At 40.7% G+C, this 24543-nt stretch overlaps 1 protein-coding gene and 1 long non-coding RNA gene across 3 annotated transcripts; one reads left to right on the top strand and one right to left on the bottom strand.

Moving 5' to 3' along the window:
• Nucleotides 1-991: 991 nt before the first annotated feature.
• fzd3a (frizzled class receptor 3a) lies at nucleotides 992-24334 on the top strand. Of its 2 annotated transcripts, none has more exons than XM_034161873.1 (9): nucleotides 992-1210; nucleotides 2122-2581; nucleotides 14399-14595; nucleotides 15425-15887; nucleotides 15970-16269; nucleotides 16722-16973; nucleotides 18123-18271; nucleotides 22665-22922; nucleotides 23666-24334. In XM_034161873.1, exons 2-9 carry the CDS (start codon nucleotides 2381-2383, stop codon nucleotides 23916-23918), a joined length of 2073 nt encoding a protein of 690 aa, XP_034017764.1. In that variant the 5' UTR covers nucleotides 992-1210; nucleotides 2122-2380; the 3' UTR covers nucleotides 23919-24334. The 2 variants fall into 2 exon arrangements, with proteins under 2 accessions (XP_034017764.1, XP_034017765.1); XM_034161874.1 differs by having other exon boundaries at nucleotides 2096-2581.
• On the bottom strand, nucleotides 22419-22777 carry LOC117502769. Its single transcript, XR_004558404.1, has 2 exons — nucleotides 22629-22777; nucleotides 22419-22587 (listed from the first exon to the last, which is right to left on the bottom strand). It is a non-coding gene; the product is annotated as an uncharacterized LOC117502769 (long non-coding RNA).
• Nucleotides 24335-24543: the final 209 nt, after the last annotated feature.

Genomic DNA, 24543 nt, shown 5'->3' with positions numbered 1-24543 from the left:
ATAATCGAAAGAACTGGACACCCATATAACAGCGCCCCCTAATTGTAGCGTTTTTAGCACCGTGCCACTGCTGTGCTGCGCCGCCGTCAGCTTTAGGGGGCGCTGTTTCTCCCTTTAACGATTAGTAAGGCGACTATAGGTTGAGAACCCATTTTTATTAACCATTTTATATCAAATTAGCATCTAATTTTAGCCTTGAAACATAAGGGACGTCTAATTCACATCAATCGTGAACGTTTTTTTCTCGTTTACAGTGTGAAAAAACTGTTTTGGGGAAGTAAAGTTTGAAAATACATACTTTGCCGGTATTTCTTATTTATAACTAAATTATAAGCGCTGGTACGGAGCTATGGCGTAAACATGTTGTTCTGTCTCTTTTGTTAGCTAACCACTTAAACTGTCAGAGAGGTTTTTCGTGTTTAAAACCAGAAAACCTGCTCGTCGTCTTCAGAGGGGCGCGCGCAGCTAAAATCCGACAGCAGCCGCTGCCAAGACGGAGACCGGTGTCAAGTTAAACGCAAACAGACAGGAAGCAAAAAGGATTCGGCTTACAAATTAAAATGATAAATTTTGATTCTGGGAGAGAAAGGTGTTTGGAAAGCAAACAGCCCAGTAATTTTTGTCATCAAATTTTAAGCGAGCAATTTGTACTTTTTCTCAGTACTTAACATTTTTTTTTATTTCGCCAAATGATGTGTTTCCTCCAATGTTGTAATGTTTTGTACTTCAGAGCCCCAGCCACTGCATTTGTTTTTTATTTTAGTTTTTTTTTTAAACACAAACAGTTAATTCGTGACCACAGATTAAACAAATCAGCAGCACAAATTAGTAATTTGTGAGAATAACAATAAATGGGAAATACTGATTTGTGAACATGTTTGGACTTTGGTAACACGTATGACAAAGCGCACAAATTCTAAATTTTATAGCAGGCGTTGGTCATTTTATATGTATATATGAATTAATTCAAGCGCTTCATTAAAGATTGCTGAAAGGCAGGTGATGATTTGAATTTACCCCTCAAAGTCAAAGCACGACTGTCAGAATGGCGACTCTTTAGACTTTTATTGTGATAAACCTGAAAGGAAGCAGTTTGTGAATTGTATCTGTCTTGACTCTTCGAGAAGGCGGAGGTGGTAGCAGATCGTCCACTCACTCATTGTTAGCAACTCGAAAAGCCTGAACGTCGATTTTTCCACACAAAATTCAGGTAAATATAGTTTGAATTGAAGTATTTTTTTTATCTAAGAGTCCGTCTTTCAAGCAGGTCGTTTTCAGTATTTAACCGCCTCAGGTAGCTCTCAGCTCGGTGCGGTAAATTACCGCTAATGTCTCTAATTACCAAAAATAACCGGCCGGTAAAAACGGAACCGAGCTCGTTTTTTAAAAATATGTTTACGTTTTAATAAAGATTAAACAAGTGCAAAAATGTGCACGGTGTTTTTCCCGTCACTAAATGAGAAACTCGTTTTTTGGGTGTGTACTACTGTTAAATAAAATGACCATTATGATAAGTAGCAAAATTGTATTTATTATTATTATTTTTTTTAATTATCACTATAAGATTATTTTTAAACGACATATGTGTGTGTTTGTTTTTTAAACCCATTTACTCCATAAAATATTAGTGTATTTTATTTTTATATGTATGTGTGACTATTTTAATATTGCAATTTTTTAATTTTTATTATTTTTTTACATTTGTGAGCTGTAGCTAGCATCTATAGTCGTCTTGTTTTGCTCCAAAATTACATAAATCCAGGAAAGATTTAATTTATAATCTAAATCAGTGAAATTGAGAATCTATAACCAAAGTTTCTTTTTGCTAAATAATTTGAGGCATTATTTTCAATACGTACAGTTGGTGATTATTCTTCTGTTTATTTGCTAATTTTCTTAAATATTACACTTTGGGATACAGCTAAAAATTAAAATCAGGTAATACAAATGTTATTACTGAATAGTCAGTAAAACATGAGTATAGTTTACATTATTACTGCTCATCGCGTGTCCATCCACCTTAGTGAGAATAAAAATAATGGTTTTTGTGATGTTTTCATGCTTTGATTTTTTTTCACATCCCAGTGTTTCTCAGTGTTTCTGCTCATTGTTGTCCATCAGGCAGCCGAGGGAAGAGCGTGAGCCGCAACATCTTTAAAGGACCACCACAGCATCCTGAAGGTGATGGAGCTCTTCTGACACGCTGCTGCTGCAGCCCCACGTTTCCATGGCGATGGATGTGCCCCGCTTCCACCATGGCCGTGGTGCATCACGCTGCCCAGCCCACACTGTTCCTCTGTGAGCCAAAGAGGAGGCTTGTGAACACTCCTTTTTGCTGAATCCCACATTGAGCCGTCCTTCTGTTTGGCACGGGTCGGCGATGGATCTCCTGTGGGTTCTGTCGGTGTCCATGCTGACGGCATGCGTTGCCATCCCCATGGATGCTGCAGCAGGGAGCCACAGTCTGTTCACCTGCGAGCCCATCACCCTGCGCATGTGCCAGGGTTTGCCTTACAATGCCACCTTCATGCCCAACGTGCTGAACCATTATGACCAGCAAACCGCCGCGCTCGCCATGGAGGTACAGTTCACGAATAATGAAAAAAAAATTTCAAGTTTGTGTTACTGTGTGTTTCCATAAATCTTACACAATTAGACCAGAATAAACCTTAAAAACAAACAGTTTGCTGGTGAGAGGTGATTTTTGTAAATCATGTCGTAAGCAGAGGAACTGAAGAATCTTCTGGAGAAGATTGTGAAGTATTAATACACGATACAACGTGTTCATTCATTTTTAGCAGTCATCTCACATATTAATCCATTTGATCTCGATTGAGAATTGAAGTGAATGTGTATCGCACAACAGACTGAATTTTCAATCTGGTAGATTTCCAGTTTATGGATGTACATCTTTTGAACCCAGTTCCAGTTTCAGAGGAAATAAGATACGACTTTTAAAATTCTCATGTTTAATAAAACGTCAAGTGAAGAACTGATAAGGAAAGTTAAATATGACATTTTAAAGGTTTTTCGTGATTGTAGACAACCTTTGTCTCAGAGATGCGCAAAATGACCAACAGATATCAGACAAAATAAGAAATATTTGCTCTATAATATGTTATTTGATCTTAAGAAGAAAAAAAAACAAGTATGTTGTCTCCGTAGCCATAAAAGTCATGAAGGTACAAAAGTAATTACGGGTGTGTAAAAATGAAACATTGTCTGTTCTTTTTTATTAAACTTACTGGTGTCTTGTTAACAATTTAAGTGTGGTCGTAATCTATTTATGTTGCCATTGTTAAACAAATTTTATGCCATACCACAATAATAAAATGTAAAAACCTCTTGCTACATAAACCATGAGTTGGAGAGTATTTGAAAGCTGTGCTTTTGTGGTTGTAGATCTGTGATGTGTGTACACAGTAATTCCGCAGTATCATATACGTATACTAGGGTGTTAAATCATCTCCGCCAGGGAGATTGAATTGTTTGTGTGTTTATTCAGATCTGACCATTATTACAGAAAAATATTGACATGATTTTCATGAAACATGGTGCAGATGTGGTCCATTATATTTTGGAGTGGATCTGGGAAACGGTCTGCATCCAGAAATTAATTTTTTTATTACTGTCTTTAAGAGTACATATTGGGCATTTTTCATATATTTTTCTCAGATTTTTTTTTTTAAGATTTTATGAATCTGCACGATAATTTAAAAAACAGAGATGGATTGATAATGAAAATAATGATTAGCCATGCCCCGTTCAAAGAAACAGCATGATTTAATGTGCAAAATATGCTGCTTTGCATCATATGTTCCATTCCCTTCTTGGCTTTGAGCTTTTCAAGAGAAAATATTCGCTTTCTTTGCACCCATTTTTGCACAGGTCACTGTGCAAAAGTGAAAATGGCACTTGCACAAATGTTGTAGATGTTGTCAAAACAGAACTTTGTACGGGGAGATGCAATCTCTACAGTGACAAGCATGAGATGCATTTGTGCCGATCGTAATATTAAAGTGTGCGTCTACTTTAATTTTGCTCCTCTCGCTCCAGGGACTGTGAGAGTTCTAAAACATTAAGGAGAAAATTAAGTTTTAATGTTTGTCCCCGGGGTCGGGGAGAACAGTGCATTATTAAACCGCACTGATTTAACAAGGCGTGATGTCCTGAAATTGTTTCCACAGTTACGTCAGGATTGTTGACACATAAGATTACCACAACACCATTTATGCCCCAAAATCATTTTACACACCACACAGTGACTGTAACAAGGTTCACTTTGGTTCAGATGGTTCAAACTGGGATTCCAATCATAACGTAATTGATAATCAATTAAACCTGGAAGTCATACGTTCCAGTTTTAGATTGGGATTTGCGCCTGCCCTGCTTTACTTCAGTTAATCTGGTTCTGACTGTTTTTAAACTGTTCCACACAAACAGTACTCATATATTCTGTTTTTAATCTGGTTTTAACCATGTCTGTACCAATCATGCACAAAACATAAACTTTATTTTAAATGGCCAAATCTGAGAGGTGGGTTTTTAAACTGTTACACACTTATGATAGTAGAATTGTTCAACTTTCTTTTAAAACACTTCCAACCTAATTTAAACTGCTTTAATACCATTAACGGCTTATTTTGTTCTTGGTATTTAAGACAAATGCACTGTTTTTAAACATTTAAAAGGATGTTACGGTGGTTTAAAGCAGATTTAAATTGGATATATTTGATGTCAAATGATTTTGACTTGTTTAAATTGTTGAAACTCAAATGATAGAATGGTTGAAACCATTGTAAAGTGATTAAAACCAGACAGTACCTGTTTCCACGCTGCTTTTAAACAGTTGTATACCAATTGTGCACGGTTTTAAAGTGGCTTTATATGGGCTATGTTAGAAATAAAATGGTATTGACTTGTTTAAATTGTTCACACTCAAAGAATAGAACCCCCTTAAAGTGATTTAAACCAGGCAGTATCTGTTTTTTTACACAGGTTTTAAGCAGTAGTTTTAAACCATGGGTATAGCAGTTTAAGGTTTATTTGTACTCGTTACGTTTGAGATAAAATGGTGTTTGTTGGTTGGTAAAAATCAAAACCAGCTGAGTATATGTGGATTTTTTGTGGAGGGGTGTGTGTGCATGTTTTAGCAAAATAAGTCATTTTTTTAGCAAAACAAGTAATTTCATTTTGTTCTATCAGATGTGGGAGACGTTTTTGAAAGATTTTATAGACAAAACAATAAATTCTTTAAATATTGTGCAGACAGATCAACAGTGAAGACAATTAAAAGTTGTTTTCTTTTGGTTAGATTAACCATAGATTTAGTAAGTAGATAATTTAGCGTTTGTGGCTTTTTAGACATTTAAACACAGTCCTGCAGCAGATGCACATCTTTGGGTTAATCCCATCTTTGATGTAGTCTGATCCCTCTTCAGGGTCGGCGTTTTGAGTAATTTGTGGCCACACTGCGACAGAACATCAGACTGGATGCTGTGTTTGTTGATGTGCTTATCTGTGTGTATCCGTTATTACGCTTACATCTGTTCTCAACATCTATCCTTCTTGATCCCATTGGCTCCCGTTCCCTCTATCACTGTTAGTCTTTGACCACCTGGCACAGGGATGATGTTGATGCTTGCCATCTGTGCCCCCTGGACTGGCATCGCACTACAGCTGTTCTTACATTTGGGCTCATCTTTAAAAGAGGTGCGGACTCTCCTCTTTTAAATGACGGCGCACACTCGCGCTGTTGACAGGGAGATTGTAGATTGTTTTCATGCCTCTTTACTTAAAGTCGTGTTCAGGCACCGAGGCCCATTGGGTTGGAGCCTATCTCAGGCCAGTGTGAAGCGGATGAGAATCTACAACTCCCCTTGGACAGGATGCCCAGATAATAGTTTTTGGGTAAAAATTTAAGAAACCAACAAAGAGATGTGGACAAACACTGTTTTTGCTAATGTCTCTTTATTGGTTGGTTTTGTTTGCAGTACTTTCCCCAGTATTAAGGAACCAAACGGACAAAACCCAGTGTGACGGTTGGGTATAACCTGGAATGGATTTTATAAAGCTTTAAGGCAGGTCTGGATAAAAATGATAGGAGGACCTGTTGTATATACATTTACATCTATATTAAAATACCTTCCTAACCTTTAGGTGGACTGCGGTCCTGTCCAGGGGGATAAGCACTGGCCTGGTGGACTTCAGGGCCTGACTACTTCTTTGAGCTTGCGAGTTATGATACACCACAGTTTTCCTGACAGTATACTTTGATTTTTTTTTTTCCATGTGGTACTCTGGATAATAATACATGTGGTTGAGGACATGTTGTTGCTAACTCTTGCTGCATTGTTTTGTGGCAGGTTTTAGCTTTTTACACCTCATCAAAGCTTGTGGTTTTGAACTGAACTGAGAAGCACTTCTGCTTTAGACAGCGTTCACTTTGATTGGTCATGGATCCACGTTTAAGTCTATTTTAGTACTTGGAAATGCTTGTTGGCTTTGGAAAAAACACTTGGATACCCCGTACACTGAAGCTGCACGGACTCTTGTTTTCCAGATAACTGGAACTCAGTCCAGTTCATGAGAGAATTCTAAGCATATAAGATGTTGAAAGGACCCAAATGAGAATTGACAGTTGATTTTAAAGGGAATTACATGTTGAATGGCCATGATAATGATGATGAATGCCTCGCACCGTGGAGAAACTAGGAGTTGGATGTGAACCAATGCCTGCTGTTCGTTCACTTTTTGTTTGAACCCCCTGAAGTGTTGAATCTTTGAATTTCTTTTTTTGTGTGTTTATTGGTTTTTGAGGGGGTTTATGTGTTTTGATGAACTGGTGGAAATTCATTGTCTCATCAGAAACATTCATGTTGTTTTGAAAAACAAATGAACAGACCAGATTCACACAATAATAAATGAGGGATTATTATTGACAACTTTGATGTACCGATACGTTTTTATGATAAAATAAGGTAGCCGATTAAATTACTTTTTACTCTGGTTATCGCTGACCGCTGAATGACCTCTCAGCAGAAGTGGGCCAGTGGCCTCAGGCCTGGGAATTCTTCTTTTTCTGTGCAACAGTGATACTGTTCCACACATGTAAGATAAGTGGGAGCATGGCGGATTTGACTGGCGTTCTAAAAAGGGAAATATAAATGCCATAGGATTCTCTGCTTTGGAGGCAGATGCAGACTCTAGCTGCTGAATGAACGTGAAGCAGCATGTGTTCATCACAGTAAATCAGTTAGACTGGTAAGAACCGGTCCCTGGCGTAGACAAAGCAACACGTTAAGTCATTACAATGCGTCTCTGGTTTGGTCCATCCACATTAAGTCGATGTTTTGAAACTGGAGCTTTTCAAAAATGGTTTCTAAGTGTGTAAATGGGATGTTGGTAGTTGTGCTTTTGTAGTATTGTGGAAAATGGACTTTTAGAAGAAGATGCCAGCCTGTTAAAACACTCTTTTGTGAGATATTTGGTTAAGAGCAGACATTTGACTTGAAGATCATTTGGTTTATATGTGTATATACTCAGGCATTCTATAAAGCTGTTTTTACAAACTTGTATTCATGTTTATCTCATCAAAGGAATATTAAGTTGTGATTCAGTCAAACATTTGCAGAAGCAGGACTTCTACTATTGGACTCATTGGGTTAAAGAAAATTATTTATTACATAGGTGAATACAGATACATAAATTTGGTTTGGCCTCAGTCCCCATTGCGGCAGGGTGATGGCAGAGACTTGAATCCTGCTGATGGAGGAGGCGGGGGGGGCATCCCCCGACGTGCATAGGGACCAACTGGTGGTGGAGGGAGTGTCAGGCAGAGAACTGAAAAACAGTGAGACTTGAGTGAGTCCTGTTGGTTTGTGGTGATTAACGATAACATCTGTTAGGATTATGTTCGTAGCTGGAGTCACTTATTTGATTGTGAGAGAGTCTGAATCATGAGTCCCCTGGTAGAACTCGCGCTGCGCTGCATTTCTCTTCACCTGTTAACCAGGAGAATTCTTGAGTCGTAAATAAATACGTGCTTCAATACACAACATAATAACAAATTGTATTTAAGTGAATAAATGCAAACTGTAAGATTTACATTGATAAAGATTACTTGCATTGAGTGTTGCCAGATCTGCCTTTTGTAAGCACTTTTGGAAAATAATTCACAAATACTGGCAGTCACATTTGTTTGCAGCTTGTAGCTCATCCAATTTATCAAATACTCCCTTCTCCAGTCGATGGTAACATCACTCCCTGAAAGGAAACACCAGGCAGTTTGGGAATGCAGACTTTGAACATTCTCTGCCAAGAGTAGAAAATGCTTTCCGAGACATTGACTGATGTTATTTCAAGTCAAAGACATGCATATTTTGATTAAAAAAAAAAAAAAAGCTGCTTTTTATTTGGAAGAATTCTCTGAGCAGGATACAGAGCTCATGAGATCCTGGTTTGCCATTTTACAGTGCAAAACCTATAACAAGAAATTTCCAGGAATGAGATGCATAAACAGATGGTGTTTTTTAAGCTTCCTCAAGGGTGGGGCAGATTTCTTATTCACAGCGTGATCACTCCAGGTCTGGCTTAGGTCCTTTGGTGAAGCAGGAATGGTGCACAGTCCACAGAGAGGAGATGTGTATGCTTCAGCTGCAGGTTTCAGGTCCTCCCAGGTGGTCTGCAAGATTCCTTTTAGAGGAAACAGGAGGCAGACGGAGATCAGGTTATCAGACAGCGGAATAACAGTGATTGCCACTCTGGTTTAATGGGCAGCAGAGCACATTAAAGGGGCAATTCCCAACGATCGATGAGGCCATGATGGGAGTTCCACTTTAGATTGATCAGCAGGAAGCAGACAGGAGACAACTTCAAAAAGACAGTCACAGCATGGAGTTAGAAATGTGAAGACCTGATGAGCATGAATAGAATGCAGGTGCACGAGGAGGCGGGTGTTGTGGAATATCTTCAGAGCAGATATGTGTGGTTAAACTCAGTAGTTTGTGCATTCATCTTGCAGAGTTACTCCAGGGAATTTACATTGCAATTAAACCCAACATGGGAGATTTATGGAGGTGACTGTCTGGGGGTTCTGCTGCAGCAGTTGCACACTTGCACAGCTTCTGGGTGAGTGCAAGTTAAACCACATTACTTTAGGAAACTTTGAAGGGAGCTACAGTCAAGCTAGCAATTAATGAAATGATGAGGTAGTTGTTGCCAAAGTGCCTCTTCTTCATCTTGATCTCAGCTCTGCTGTTTGTCGCTCTGCTGTTTTTGAATCTGCTGAAGTTCACTCGTGCTCGTTTCTTCCTCCTTTCAGGTCTTTAATCAGGCTCTCGTCTCAGGTTGACAATGCGTCCAGATAAACCGGGTCACGTTACAGTCGCTGCGCAGAACAACCCCGAAACCCCACCCACGGTGCATGAATGCATTTGTAAAGAAGTGGACGGTTTATTTTCATCCAATGCTGACCAAACTCTCCGTGAAAACACGCAGCAGTTTACCTTGTGTATTGTGTTGACGAATAAAGATGTTCCACATCTAACACGCTGGTCTGATCAGTTCAGCCTAGCGTGACACGGCCCTCTAAGGGAGCCCTTGTTTTATTTAATGTCCGACAGCGTGTTTATTGGCTGCAGACTGAATAAGAAGACCGAGATGTTCCTCGACAACAAACTCACTGTGCATGTCGGAGCACCACTTTCTCAAACACTCTCTTAGCCGTGAATGACACGGTTGACTAGGTCGACCGAGTCCTCCTCCCTTTTGTCCTCCCCCTCCCCCTACAGAGGACTCACCAGTTGCCCAGGAAACAGCCCCAATTGTGGCGCTAACAAAAGGAGCGGAGTCTTTCGTTGCCTCCAGGGAGGTGATCCCCTCGGCCCCGCAGCCTGACCTCTTCAAAGCTCACTATCCTTCCTCCCTAGTGATGCATCACTCATCACCATGGTGCTGAGCTTGGAAATTTGGAGAATTGGAATGGCAGCAGAGTGTAAAAGAGGGAGGGAAGGCACTGATGAGAAGAGAGGTGACTTGGAGTTTTTGTTTTGTTTTTAGAGAGCAAATCGGCATGGAGCAGTTGTCCGTGGCGTTTCTTTTTGTCATCATCAGTCACAGCGTTTTAGCAGCTGAGTCAGAGCCGACGCTTAATGAAGCAGCTTCCATTAAACACTAATTATTCAAGCATTAGGAAGGTGCACGCAGCCGTGCTTACAGTCAGTATCATGAGAGTATTAATTATAATATTGACAGATTATAACCGCCATTGCATTTATTTATTGCTATGAAGGATTACCTAAAAATAAATAAATATGCCAGGATTCATGCGGTTTGAAAGGGTTGAGTCCCATCTGGAAGAGATATTTCTGATAGGGTAACGGTAGCATCTAATGCTGTGGGTAACACTTTATATTAACTGCATGCTGTAAAGCATTTCTAAAGTGTAAGTAAATGCTTAAGTAACTACTTGTAAAACATTTACAAAGCTTTCTTTTTATTTTTTATGTTTTACAAGTAGTTACTTAAGCATTTACTTACACTTTAGAAATGCTTTACTAATGCTTTATAGCGTGCAGTTAATATAAAGTGTTACCATGCTGTGTTTTGAATTTTGATGGTGGAATCAGACAGTTGCTTGTATTTTTATTGGAGAGCAATTTAGAAATAATCAGATTTCTGTTCATCAAATAGGCCTTTTACACCAACAGGGAATAGGTTCAAGAGCTGATGCTAGTCAGGATTAGTTGAACCTTGGTGCCATGGAGTGAGCCAGGTCAGGTTTCCACCAGTTTTGATTTGAAACCATTGTAATTAAGGACAACGTCAAAGGAGGTTCATGCTGAAAAACCAGTGATTCCAGCTGTGAACCAACTTTTCAGGTTAAGAACCAGTTTATTTTGTTTAAATCCTCAGAGTAGTTCAAAATCTGGTGCACAAACAAGAAGGGAGCTTGTTCCCTGGCGCATGGTAATGAACTCTGATGATATTTTGGCATTTGAGTTTCAATATGTAAGAATGTAATTTGCAGCTTCAAGGTCATGACACACTGAGAACAAATAATTTCCATGAATAGTAGACCAGTTCACTGCAAAATGCATTTTTATCTAGGTTAAATTATCAAAGATATTTCAGTGTCTCCGCACATTGTGCACATATCCACAGTTTTCTGCTATTTTACTTTTTCAAACTTCTCTCCAGTAGGGGACAGATTTGCTTACTTGCAGATTTGCTTAACATCATTTGAACATGTGCATTAATGTGTCATTTCACGAGGAAACAATTTTGTACAAAAAACTGTCGGCAGAATATTGCAGAACCTTTACCAAAATATATTAATTTATTTTTCTATGAAAATATTTTGTACATTAAAAACAAATTTAATGAAAAAGACATTTAAAATCATGCTGAAACAATTGAACAAGCGTGTTGTTTTGTTTCAACATTTGAAATTCAAACGTATCTTACAAAAACACAGGATTTTATCATTCTCATAAAGCTTGTGTGAGAATTGCATGTTCATGTTAACAAAACTGCTACTAAAAGTTCATCAGAAGCCACCAAATAACAACAAAATATCCTCAATTTTCTGAGGAGCAGAACCAGTTTGTTACCTTTTGAATAATCCCACTAATAATCCAAGATAAAGCATTCTGGGTTTTTTTTCCTTTCATCAGAGAACAAATATCTCTGAACAAACTCCCATGAATATGTAATCATTGTAGCAGGTTGAGGCTGAAATGACATTAGCATATCGCCTGCAGCACTTGGAATTGTGTATTACAAGCTTGGTTCTGCTTTCACAGGCGGCTCTGGGGTGGAAAGCGTGCGGCGTTCATTGGACCACTTATTCGGCAGCTGTTTCCAGTGCAGGTGTTGAGCGTATATTGGCTCTACAGGGTGTCATCAGCGTGCTGGTGTTTCCCCATGTGTGGCTGCTGAATGTGGATAAAACTGTGACACTGCCAGATGAGTCCTGCACACACTGACTCACGTGAACGCTGGACTGGAACAAAATGGCTGAATGGCGATATTGTAGGCAGGAGGAGCTGTATGATGGAGTGTAAAAATAGATAAATGTGAAGGATGATGAATAGGAAGATGATGCAGGTGCAGGGAGTGATATCCACATTTTAGTCAGTGTATTTATCCAAGCGTTTCACGCAGAATTACAAACTCACATCAGCTGCATCACAGCACATCTTCACGGGCCACCACAGAAGAAAAAGTAGATGTCACAAAAAATTGCATAGTGGTAACAAGAAGCAAATGCTCAGAATTGTAAATCTTATTCTGCAGGTGAGCGGTTTTTGCAACTCCTGTGCTGATTGGCTTCTAGTTGAGGGCCCTATCTTGACAATCTCTGGTGCAGAGTGTAAGTTCATTTGGGGCAGAACGTGATTGTGCCTGACCTCACCTCACCTCATTTTAAGAGCAGCATGTTCATGGGTGCACAGATGAGCACAGGCTTGAGTGCTGAATATGAAACAAGCATTAATTATATTTATTTATGTAGCACTTGCTGCTTCCTCGTACTGAACCCAGAGCAGTTTTATGATCAGTGTTTGTTTTCCCCCACATTTTAATCAGTTTATCTTACACTAGAAGATTGATCTTGTTGAAATATCCCACAGATTGTGTTACGCTGACGTAGAAATTCATGCCCGATGGTGGTTCCAACCAAAATGCCCTTAATGCAACACAATATTTGTGAGTTATGTATGAGCTTGGTGAGATATGTGCTCTCTGAGTGCAGAGCTGTCAGGGAAATAAATTTGTAAAATTTTTCTATGTAACTTTGGTGCAGGACAGTTTTTTTTTTTCCCTCCTGATTGATGGTGAACATCTGTGGCCTGTTTTAAGGTGGATCGTTGTCACGTAAACGCAACAGTTGTTTCTGCTTCATGGATAATTCCAGCTCACACGGGTCTTCGGGTCATTTATGGCGATGCCCAGTGAAATGTGATGACTGTTTGCACAGACATTATGCAAGTAGGTGATGGATTTCAGTTGTGACAGGCGTGTAAATTTCCACTGATCTTCTGTGTTGGTTGGCGTGTCTGTTCCTCCTTAAAATTATCGTTACAGTTGGTGTATCTGTCATAAATCCTTTCCATCACCGGTGTCATCTCCTCTGTGTCTTACTTTAAAAATAAAAGACACCTGCAGTGGACGCGTCTTACTTTAAAATAAAAGACACCTGCAGTGGACGCAAGTGTGACGGTCTTACGGTCTAAGATAATTTCCTTCAGGATTAATAAAGTTCTGTCTTATTCTTACAAAGATAAGATGAGATGCAGCACAAGAATTGGTGAAGTGTAAAACTAAATATCGAAAATCTGAGTAAAATCCTCTTAAATGTTTGGATTTATTTATTTCCTGAATGATAGCTGCAAAGTGTTCTTGGATATTTTTCAACATTCTTAAGTTGAGTAGTTTCACTGACTTTTGAGCTCTTGTTTTTATGTTTGAAAATTGTAAAAATGAAATTGTACCCCGCAATGTGATGACTTTGTTTCACAAGAAAACCTACATCTTAAATTAATATAATTGATATAAATAAACAAATAAAAAATGTAAGTTGTTCACATTTAAGCAGATATTGTATGTCTGATTATGTATTTATTTTATTATGGCATTTTCAAGATGTCCAACTACAAAACTGACTAGAGTTCATACATTACCTGCAAACCCCACACTGCAGCATTTAAAAATATTAAATATTTCTTGTCATAATTATGCCTCTCTTTCCTCCTTTTCCCAGATTTTTTGGGAAACTATGCCCATTAATAAAATGTGGTTACCGTTAATGCTCCCTCCAACTAAACAAATGCTGCCTCTTCTCCCCCGCCTCTGTCCCAGATGTCTGTTTTTAAATTTTGGAGGAGGGCGGTGAGCCTCACTGATGTGGGTGTGACCTGCACTTTCTTAGTTGATGAATGGAATAAATTACATCCACTCACCACACTGAGGGTTTTTACATGTAAACAAACACCACAGATGCTCTCTGCACACGAACACACAGAACTCTGGTAAAAAAAGCCTTGGGTGTGTGTCGGTGAATAAATAATATACTTTTGTTGGAACATATGTGTGTGTGTCAGTCACAGTATGGTCCCACACAAAGTCCCGGCGTGCATCAGCCCTGGGATTGAGGGTGTAGTGGGGGTCGCCCGGCTTGTTGTCCTTTCGGGGGCTGCACGTGGGGGAGCTGGAGTTAAATCATGTCCTGCAGAGGATGATGATAAAAGGGTCCAGGGCTGTTTTTGTGGACTCATCTACCATAACCGCCAGAGAAAATCCTTGAATAACCATTTTGAATTTGATTTAACGCTCAGGACTATGACGTAAAATTACATTATGTTTGTTTTTTGTTATTTTTCTGTCTTTGTGCCTGCAGCCGTTCCATCCTATGGTCAACTTGCATTGCTCTCCAGAGCTCAGGATGTTTCTGTGCGCGCTCTACGCCCCCGTGTGCACCGAGTATGGCCGGATGACTCTGCCGTGCCGCCGCCTCTGTCTACAGGCCAAGAGCGACTGCTACAAACTAATGGACATGTTTGGTGTCAGTTGGCCAGAGGAGATGGAATGCAACAGGTTTGTGCAAGTGTTAATAACTGTGTTACAAAAGACATTTAAGATGATTTACATCGCATTTAAAAAAGTGGGATTTAATTATATGACTAGAAATTTTAACAAGACTGCCATGTTTTATTTGGTTTTGACCTTTCACGGTTATCATGTCACCAAAATGAAGTTGATGTATGATTTCAAATTAGGGTTTAATTGATGTATTTTTTTTAATTCTGTTATAGCATATCAATCAAATCAAATCAATTTTATTTATATAGCGCCAAATCACAACAAACAGTTGCCCCAAGGCGCTTTATATTGTAAGGCAAGGCCATACAATAATTACGGAAAAACCCTAACGGTCAAAACGACCCCCTGTGAGCAAGCACTTGGCGACAGTGGGAAGGAAAAACTTCCTTTTAACAGGAAGAAACCTCCATATAAGCATCAGCTTGTGACCTTGACCAGTGTCCTTAACTATTAACTGATCTTTCTGCAGAAAACATCACTTTGTCCTTGTCTGACCCTCAGTCTTTCCACCAAGTTTGGCTCATATCAGCTTTTAACTTTTAGAAAAACACAGTACCAAAACCAACACGTGCACGTGTAATAAGTTCAAGCGGTGATCCTGAAACTGAAACAGTCATGTTTATCTCAGCCAAGCTTCACGTGTCTGCAGTTTGATTTTGTTCCAAAATGAATTTTTAACTGGGAGGTAAAATGTTTTTCATTAATGTAAAAACTTTGGGATGGTTTGTAAAAAAAAAGTTTGCAGTGACTCTGATTATAAATGGAGGGTTGGTGTCTGTCGTTATAAATCCTGACATCCTCCTCCTCCTTCTTCTCCTCCCAGGTTCCCAGACTGTGACGAGTCCTACCCTCGCCCTGTAGACCTCCAGTCTCACTCTGAGCCAACCGAATCACCCGTATCGATCCAGCGAGACTACGGCTTCTGGTGTCCGCGCGAACTCAAAATCAGCCCCGAGCTTGGCTACTCCTTCATGGGAGTTCGTGACTGCTCCCCCCCATGTCCCAACATGTACTTCACACGTGAGGAGCTGACATTCGCCCGGTACTTCGTCGGGGTTGTGTCCATCGTCTGTCTGTCCGCCACCCTCTTCACCTTTTTAACATTCCTCATCGATGTGTCGCGCTTCCGCTATCCAGAGCGCCCGATCATATTCTACGCTGTGTGCTACATGATGGTGTCCCTGGTGTTCTTTTTGGGCTTCTTTTTGGAGGATCGAGTTTCTTGTAATGCAGCAAGTCCCGCAAGGTTTCAGGCTTCAACGGTGACACAAGGCTCCCATAATAAGGTAAGAATTCTTTTATTTTTCCTCCCACTTGTTGAAGTTCCTCCAAAAACCTTTTTTGACCTTCTGCCTCTTCTTCTTTCAGGCTTGCACTCTTCTCTTCATGGTGCTGTATTTCTTCACCATCGCCGGCAGTGTCTGGTGGGTCATACTGACCATCACCTGGTTCCTCGCGGCTGTTCCTAAATGGGGCAGCGAGGCCATCGAGAAGAAAGCCCTCCTCTTCCACGCCTGTGCCTGGGGCGTCCCGGGAATCCTCACCGTCACTCTGCTCGCCATGAACAAGATCGAGGGTGACGGCGTCAGTGGCGTTTGCTTTGTGGGACTCTACAACCTGACGGCGCTGCGTTGGTTCCTGCTCGCACCGCTGGGACTGGATGTAGTGGTGAGAAAAAACAAGAGACAACAGAATTTTGCTTTGGATTGAGAGTCGGACCACTCAAAGATTTTTTTTTGTTCATATTACTTGAGTCAAATTCTACAGAACATGTTGAAAATGTCAGGTCTGATCAGTCAATTTAAACAACTTTATGAACTAAATTGTGGAGGCGGTGGCCTCAAAGTTAGTGTGGAGGGGGAGTTTGAGTCACCATCAGACAGTTTTGTCAATAATGTGCCTATACAAAAAGGCCCCTCTGCTTTTTATTTTTAGTTCCATATCTTGCAAAGACTTGAGTTGACAATGTTATGCAAGCATTTATTATTATTATTATCATTATTATTATTATTTCAAATCCATGGAAGAAATCCCGACGAAGCAAAGTATAACATTAGCTGATGTCGGAGATGATGTGAGAAACCATCACGCTGCCCCCTCTCTCTGTCACGCTGCTCCAGGTGGGTGTGGCACTGCTGCTGGCAGGCATTGCGGCATTGAACCGCGTCCGCATGGAGATTCCACTGGAGAAGGAGAACCAGGAGAAGCTGGTGAAGTTCATGATTCGTATCGGCATCTTCTCCGTGCTCTACCTCGTCCCCCTGCTGACGGTGCTGGCCTGTTATCTGTACGAGAACAACTACAGAACTGTGTGGGAGACCACCTGGGTGCACGAGAGGTGCAAAGAGTACCACATCCCCTGTCCGTACCAGGTACAGCTGAGGGACATTTTCAAACTCAGCAGGTCATTTTCAGAATCAGGGTTTGTTCTATTATGTTTTTTTTTTAATCTGCTCCAAAAACAGCCAGGAAACCAAACTGTTTCTGATATCTGTGTTGTAGATGTAGATGTTAGATCATTTTTCCTTCAGGCGTCTTCACTTTTGTGAGGATCAGATCTTATCGTCTTTTTATGAAACAAGCAGTGCCGTGAGAATGTTATTGCAAAAAAACAGGTTTTACAGCAAAAGTGACGCTACGTTAAATTTGGTATATTGAATCAAACTCTTCTGCACATTTGGTGTGTGGCAGCAGACCAAATGATGTGTGATGTCATCACGCCCTGAAAACAGACACTTTTGTCCTTTCTGTGTTGACATTTATTACTTGTTAAAAGGTGCATTTTTTGACAAAATCATTTTCAGCACTCAGAAATGTGATTTCTTTTTTTTTTTTTCAAAGCCCATTAGTGAAGCTGTGCGGTTTGAAGCTGTGGTGTAAATCACACACCCTGTGTCATAATGAGAGTTTTCTTTGGAGTATCTGCTGTAATGAGTCCAGATCTGCAGATAAATGAGCTCCAGGCTCTCTGTAACGAGGTCAGCGTGTCTCGATCTGCGTTTCTGCAGCACTACGCAGAAATTTTCCATTCTGCTGCCTTCTGTGAGGAAAAAACTTAATCAGCACTTCAAGCTTTTCTGCAGAAGATAAAAACTTCGACTGACACCGTGCATCAAACACGCTGATGTTGACGACATTTCTGAAAAATCCTCTTGCCCATGAGCACAGCACAGTAAAATGTTAGCAGACAAACAGCTTTTAAAGATAACAGCTACGTAAAGTGAAAACATGAAGACAGAAGTTGAAATGTGAGCGATTTTTGAGGCTAGCCTGAGAAGACTTTGATGGCCATACACCGCCCCCTAGTGGCCAGTTGGCACTGCAACCTGAATACAAAACACAAATTGATTTATTTAACTACACTCTTTCATGTAAATGCCCCCAACAATGTAAAAATAGACTAGACTGAAATTTGCGCTCTGTCTCATGACATACAGAGTAAACACAAAACAGATCCCAGTTCTTTTTGGATCCTGGGAACTGCATAAAACCTGGAATCACCTCTCCTGTGTTTCCTCCAGGTGGAGCGAACCAGTCGTCCTGACCTCGTCTTGTTCCTGATCAAGTACCTGATGATGCTGATCGTAGGGATCCCCTCAGTTTTCTGGGTCGGTAGTAAGAAGACCTGTTTCGAGTGGGCCAGCTTCTTCCACGGGAAGCGGCGAAAAGAGTACGTACTGTAGAAACACTGCTGTGGTTTTCATTTCTGTGCCAGTTTGGTCAGAGCTGTTCTTTAAATAAATGAAGCATATTTTCTCCTCTCAAAAAAAAAAAAAAAAAAAAAAAGTGATCATGATGATTATCATAATGTTAAGTTTACTGTGTGTCTTTTGTGTTTTTTTGGGGGGGGGGCATATTGATCATGTCACAACTCTGGCGTGTCCACTCAATCACTGTTTTTTTTATTTTTTTTTATCAATACAAATTTTACATACCATTTTCAAAAAAAAATTGAAGTCCAAAAAACAGGTGTACGCATGATTCTTGGAGTACCTCAGACTTTTTGGTAAAACTTGTGGCTACGTTGTTGGAGTGCTGGTTAAACCTCCTCAAATGTTTTTTTGATGATGTGTGTTCAGTTCTCAGGCACAGATCCAACATGAAAACTCAAAAGCCTTAAGAAATATCTGATGTCGTGTAGCTGTGAATATTTTCTGGATGACGTTCTTGGTCAAAACTCAGCCATGCTGAAGACTGAAGATCAATACCCGAATAAAAAGGTCCAGAATCTTATGCGATTGAGGGAAGTCATTGTCACGGCTCCTGTGGTGCCAACAAGACAGCTTTTGTGCTGTTTTGAAGTTCACACCAGCAAGCTCAACAACTAAAGTATGAACTCAAAAGACCAACAAACACAAACCACTTTCAGTGTTGTACCGTCTTTGACCAGAGCTTGGTAAACTGGATGCTGTGTGTTCAAATCTTAGTATCTTTCATGGTTTTCCAGTCCACACACAAACTAAACATTTAAAAACTTATAGGAAGTAACATGTTAGTGTGGCTCTGTGTGTCAGAACACTGCTTAGATGTTATGAGTTTGAGTCTCATATGTTTCAGTCAGTTTTGAAATCCACCAAAGAAAATTAAAGCTCAAAAGCATTAAGAAGTGTGCATGTGTGCAGCTTTCTGTATAGCTCTGTGAGTTGGATGACAACTTGGTAATTAGGAGCTTGTGGGTTCAGATCTTGTGCATATTTTATAGTTGAACTTTTCAAGTGAAAATATAAAAGCTCCAGGAATGGTGGTGTGGTATGTTTGTGTGTTACGGTGCTGCTTTGACTTTATAAAGCTGTGCGTTCAAATCCTATGTACATACCAATTTTTTTGAAGTTGAACTTTTCAAGTGAAAAGATTAAAGCTCCAGGAGAAAACATAGCAGTATGCAGTGCTGGTGGTGGTGTGGTACTTCTCTGTGTTACAGTGCAGCTTTGAGTTTCTAAGGTTATGGGTTCAAATCTTATGTACATGCCAAAGTTTTGAAGTTGAACTTAAGTCAAATGTCAAAAGCGCACAAATGGGCCACTCTGCAAAAAGCTTTTGTTTCAGAGTCTTAAGCTGTGGGAGTGTTCCTCAGTGCCACCCAAAAATGTGCAGCATTAGTTTGCATCCCAAGTTCAACACCTGTCTGGGGTGTGATGGTTTTGAGCTTTGCTCAGACCTGTTCATGTTTTAAGTTTTATTCTCATGTTTGTTGCCAAAATGTAAACTGCATTAAACATTCAAAACCCAAATGCTTGTTACTATAGGTTCACATCAAGGTGGTTTAGATTTGTGGCTCATCTCCATAAGAAACCTAAGGGTATTGGTTTCATCCTCAGATATGCCACAGAATTTTGAATTTAAAATTTTTTTTAAATGCTCTTCTATAAACATTGAAATTGAAAAGTCCAGCTTCCAAAGTGAAGACCAAAAGCTTTACACCTCAGCGTAAGGTGTTGCAGTGCTTTTTTTTTTCCAGTGTTCTGTGCTTTTGCTGTGATTAGTTTGATTCTCAGGCATGCATCAATATTTTAGTCCCTCATCCAAAGTAAAAACTCAAAAGCCTGAATTAAAGGCTCTTGCTGTGTGTCTGTGTGTGTTGAATAAGTTGTTAGACTTGTGTTCAAAAGTTTTGTGAGTCTTGGCTGTTATGGGTTCAGTTCTCAGCTCAATCCCAAAGGTAACTCAAAAATTGAAGTTTTGCCAGCATCAAATTTTGGAGGCCAACTTATCACCTTCACCATCATGGGTTCAAGTCTTGTTGACAATACAAAATGTTGAAATCCATCTTATGAACGGGAAACTAATTTTCAAATTGTTTACCAAGTGGAAAAAAAAAAAAAAAAGCTCCAGGAGAAACAATGCAAATGGTGAGAGCTGGTGGTGTAGTGGTATGTTTGTGGGTTGGCACGTGGCTATAATGTCATAAAGTTGTGGGTTCAAATCTTGTGCCTGTTACAAGGTTTTTTTTAAGTGAAAACATAAAAGTGCCAGAAGAAAAGATGAAGTGTTAAGAGTAGTGGTATGTTTATGTGGTAAAGTGCAACTCTGATGTTGTGGGTTCAAATCTTGTGCATTTGCCAAGTTTTTGAAGTCGAACTTTGCAAGTAAAAAGCTAAAAGCACCAGGAGTAAAAGTTGAAACAAGCACTGGTGGTGCAGTGGTATGCTTATGTGTGTATTTAGTGTTGTAAAGCTGTTGGTTCAAAACTTGTCCCTTCTCCTTTTAAGTCCAACTTAACAAGCGAAAAAGATAAAAGTGCCAGGAGAAGAGGTGAGATACTAAGAGCTGGTGGTGTAGGGGTATGTTTTTGGGTTAGGGTGCAACTTTAAAATCATAAAGGTGTGGGTTCAAATCTTGTCCCTTTTATTTTTAAGTCCAACTTATCAAGTGAAAAAGATAAAACCGCCAGGAGAAGAGATGAGATCCTAAGAACTGGTGGTGTAGGGGTATGTTTGTGGGTTAGAGTGTAGTGTTGAGATCATGAAGATGTGGGTTCGAATCCTGTCTGATTCAAGATTTTGTAGTTCAACTTAATAAATGAACTAAAAGATCGGAGTGAGAACTGACAGAAGAACAGGTAGATGGATGAGGTTCAGGTGAAGAGAAATACTTCTTTGTTTCCTTTAACTGTTATAATGGTGGTGGCAGCTATTTTTTGGGAATATTAAATATGAATATTAAATATTTAGCAATATGCATTTAAATATTTAGTTAATTTATTCCATAGGTTCCTCTAAAATGATAGCCGGTCACTTCACTCTGCAGCATAGCCCCAGGGCCACGGCCCCTCCCGAGCCCCCCCTGGGCAACTGATCCAGACACGAGTGGTACGGCGGGTCTCGAACCAGACGCTGCATCACTGACGACTTACGGTCGCGAACACTGCCCTAACCGCAACACCACGAGCCCTTCTCAGTCACAGCCCGGTTCTCCTGGTGCTTTTATCTTTTCTTTTGATAAAAGCACCTTAATGCTGCGTTTACACATAACGACGCCGCGTCACGAGTCTCACGAAGTAAACATTCTTGGCCGCTGATCACGAATGTGATGATTCGGGGCGAGAGGCGTCAGGTGTCCTCAGGAACTGCTGCAACCTACCACGCGTTGTGATTAATGGCACGTGTTGCTGGATAATTATCAGGAACCATTACGCACGGACAAGAGTTGTTGCGCGCGCTAACAGCGCGACAGAACTTAACTTATTCATCCAACCGTTAGTTGCTGAACAGTTCAGATCGTTCCATTTTGTTCCTCAAAATCCACAGCAGAATAACTTTGTGACTGCTATGGGCTCTGTGCCATGGAGTGGCGCAGAGAGCCACGTGTGTGGCTTCACCCGGCTCTCGTCTCGCACATTTTCCCAAACATCAGGCACATGCAGCAGGAGCGCACACAAAGACGACTTGAAGTTTAGACCATCGAATCTGCACAGTGCTGCACATACTGTGTGATTTTATCTTTTCACTTGATAAGATGGCCTTCAAAAATTTGCAGCAGGCACAAGATTTGAACACACAGCCTCATAAGGACAATGTTAATATTCCAAGACACACAGCTCACAAGAGGTGATGAAACTGAATGATTTCATCTCTAAGATTACAAACATTTCACACGGTGTCACTTCTAAATGTTCAGTGTGAATGTGGACAAGCAGCGAGAGACACTGAAATTTGAACATATAACATTCAGTTTAACAGTTGAAAGGCTTCACCACTTAGAGGTGGACATCTACTGAATTTTCACTTTAGTTGTTGAACTTGCTGATGTCAGCTTCAAAACGTCAAAGAAGCGTAGCCACGACAACAACAGAGACGCTACATGTGACACCATGTGGATGCTCTCGCTGGTTCAGGATGGACCTGAGGCTCTGTGTGGGTTTGTGGTGAACACAGACCTTCTCTGCACTCACCCCCACCTCCCTTCCTAACTCAGAACATTAACCTCGTCTCCCACTGCCTGCTCCACACACTCCTCCATCTTCTCCCACCCCTCTGTCTTCCCTCTCTCCTGCATCTCTCCCTGCCTGCACTCCCCTCCTCTTCCACCTCCATCTGTTCCTCCACCTCCTCTCCCTGCTGCAGCGGGGCGGTTAACGAGAGCAGGCAGGTGCTGCAGGAGCCAGACTTTACCCACCTGCTCCTTAGGGATCCCAACACGCCCATCGTGAGGAAATCACGCGGCACCTCCACCCAGGGAACGTCCACCCACGCCTCCTCCACTCACCTGGCCATGCTGGACGAGCCGCCCAGTGCCAGCACCAGCCGGGCCGGCTCAGTGCGCAGCGCCCGCTCCAAGCTGAGCAGCTACCACGGCAGTTTGCACCGTAACCGAGACGGAAGGTAGGTTGTCAACCAGTCACACGTCTACCACCAGCAAAGGAGCTGGTCACAAACACTAAACATAATTCTCATTTTCTCTTTGTTTGTGCTTCAGTCATTCAACCCCAAAATGAACCAGGTGTAAAATGGTTAGTTTGTTCTGGCACACTGGTCGGAACACCATCAGACTGAGTGGTAACAGATGTTCCACACAGATAAGTGGAGGTTGAAGATCCCACAACTGGATCTGCTACTGTGCAAAGCTTCTGGAATCTGATCCAGAAGTACTGTTCAGACTTCCACATTTGATTTTAAATGCAATTTAGAGAAATTAAATCCAAACTCTAAACTATTTAAGAGAAAGTAAACGGCGGTAAGATTCAGGAACACAAAAATCTTAAGCCACTGATCTGACTGCAGCAGACCCATTGACATCTGTGACTTTATATCTAAATGTACATATTTGGTAATTACGTTTTGTATATTATACGCAGAAACAAAAGGTTTTAAGTATCTGACATGAATTTTCATGTAAAATGTTTGATTAAACCCCCCAGCTCGTGGTAGGGTTTTTTTTTTTTTTTGTAGATTTTTTTGTACCTACGCAAGATGGCGGCTGCAGTACCCTCACGCGCCCAGTTTAACGCTATATTAAAGGCTAATTTGAGAGCAACGTTTGTATTTTGATAAATAGAATTCAATAGATGTGAGGTTTCTACAGTTAGCAATTTATCAATTTTGGATTATTTTTGTGTCCGTCGCAGATTCGCGGCCTGTAGCTTCCGAGCGGCAGAAGACCGGCAGCCTTACGGAAGTCTGCCCCGTCTGAACGACCTATCACAGGCCAGACACTGCAGCGCCAACCGGCTGGACAGCCAATCGCGGCACGGCTCCACCCACAGGCTGGACAGCCAATCGCGGCACAGCAGCGTGAGGGACCTCAGCAGCACCGCCCACGTTGCCCCTGGAAACGGGATCCACAACAACCAAGTGCAGGAGACCGGAAGAGGCCCGTAATGAATCGGAAGTCTTTCATCCACAATAAAAGTTTGGTGCGACGCCTTAAAACAAAAACTGAAGGATGAAACGTTACGTTTGGACCTACGCTGCTGACGCGTTTACATAAAAATCTAACTTACGGATATTTTCTTCCGCTGGACGTGTTTTTGGATGAAAATCCAGGCATTATGAGCCTTTTTTCATGTCAGTGTTTTAACACTCAGGTTTTTTTTTTTTTGTAGTGTTGCATTTTTCAGAATAAGAGTCATTTGTCTGCTGTGAAGTTAAATCTTTTCAATACAGATGTTCGGCAAGAGCACAAAAACTGTACATTTCTTACATTTACAGAACTGCTTATATTGAGGTACTTCACTGTATTTATGCCGTTAAAAATGTTTTTGTCTGTTAGAATCAAAGATCTGAACCAAGAAAAAAGCTGAATCCAAACTGCTGCCTTATAGCTGGAACATTTTACATTCACACCTTCAAGATGTAGCCCCCCCCCCACAAAATTCATGTTGAAATCAGTTATAAAGTACATTTGTTTTTGTATCAAAATTACAGCTAATTTTACTGTTGGTGTTTATTTTGGCAAATATGACATCGCCAACATTCTGCAGACATCAAGGAGGAAGTGCACACA

This window comes from Thalassophryne amazonica, chromosome 21, assembly GCF_902500255.1.
Source record: "Thalassophryne amazonica chromosome 21, fThaAma1.1, whole genome shotgun sequence".
Lineage (NCBI taxonomy): Eukaryota > Metazoa > Chordata > Actinopteri > Batrachoidiformes > Batrachoididae > Thalassophryne > Thalassophryne amazonica.
Note: the sequence above shows the minus strand (reverse complement) of the source record. Positions and strands in the feature narration are given on the sequence as shown.

Excerpts from the sequence above, each read along its gene's own strand:
- fzd3a (XM_034161873.1), top strand. The coding sequence starts at position 2,381 with ATGGATCTCCTGTGGGTTCTGTCGGTGTCCATGCTGACGGCATGCGTT. Across the intron at positions 2,582-14,398 it reads CCGCCGCGCTCGCCATGGAG|CCGTTCCATCCTATGGTCAA; the intron begins GTACAGTTCACG and ends TTGTGCCTGCAG. Across the intron at positions 16,974-18,122 it reads ACATCCCCTGTCCGTACCAG|GTGGAGCGAACCAGTCGTCC; the intron begins GTACAGCTGAGG and ends TGTTTCCTCCAG.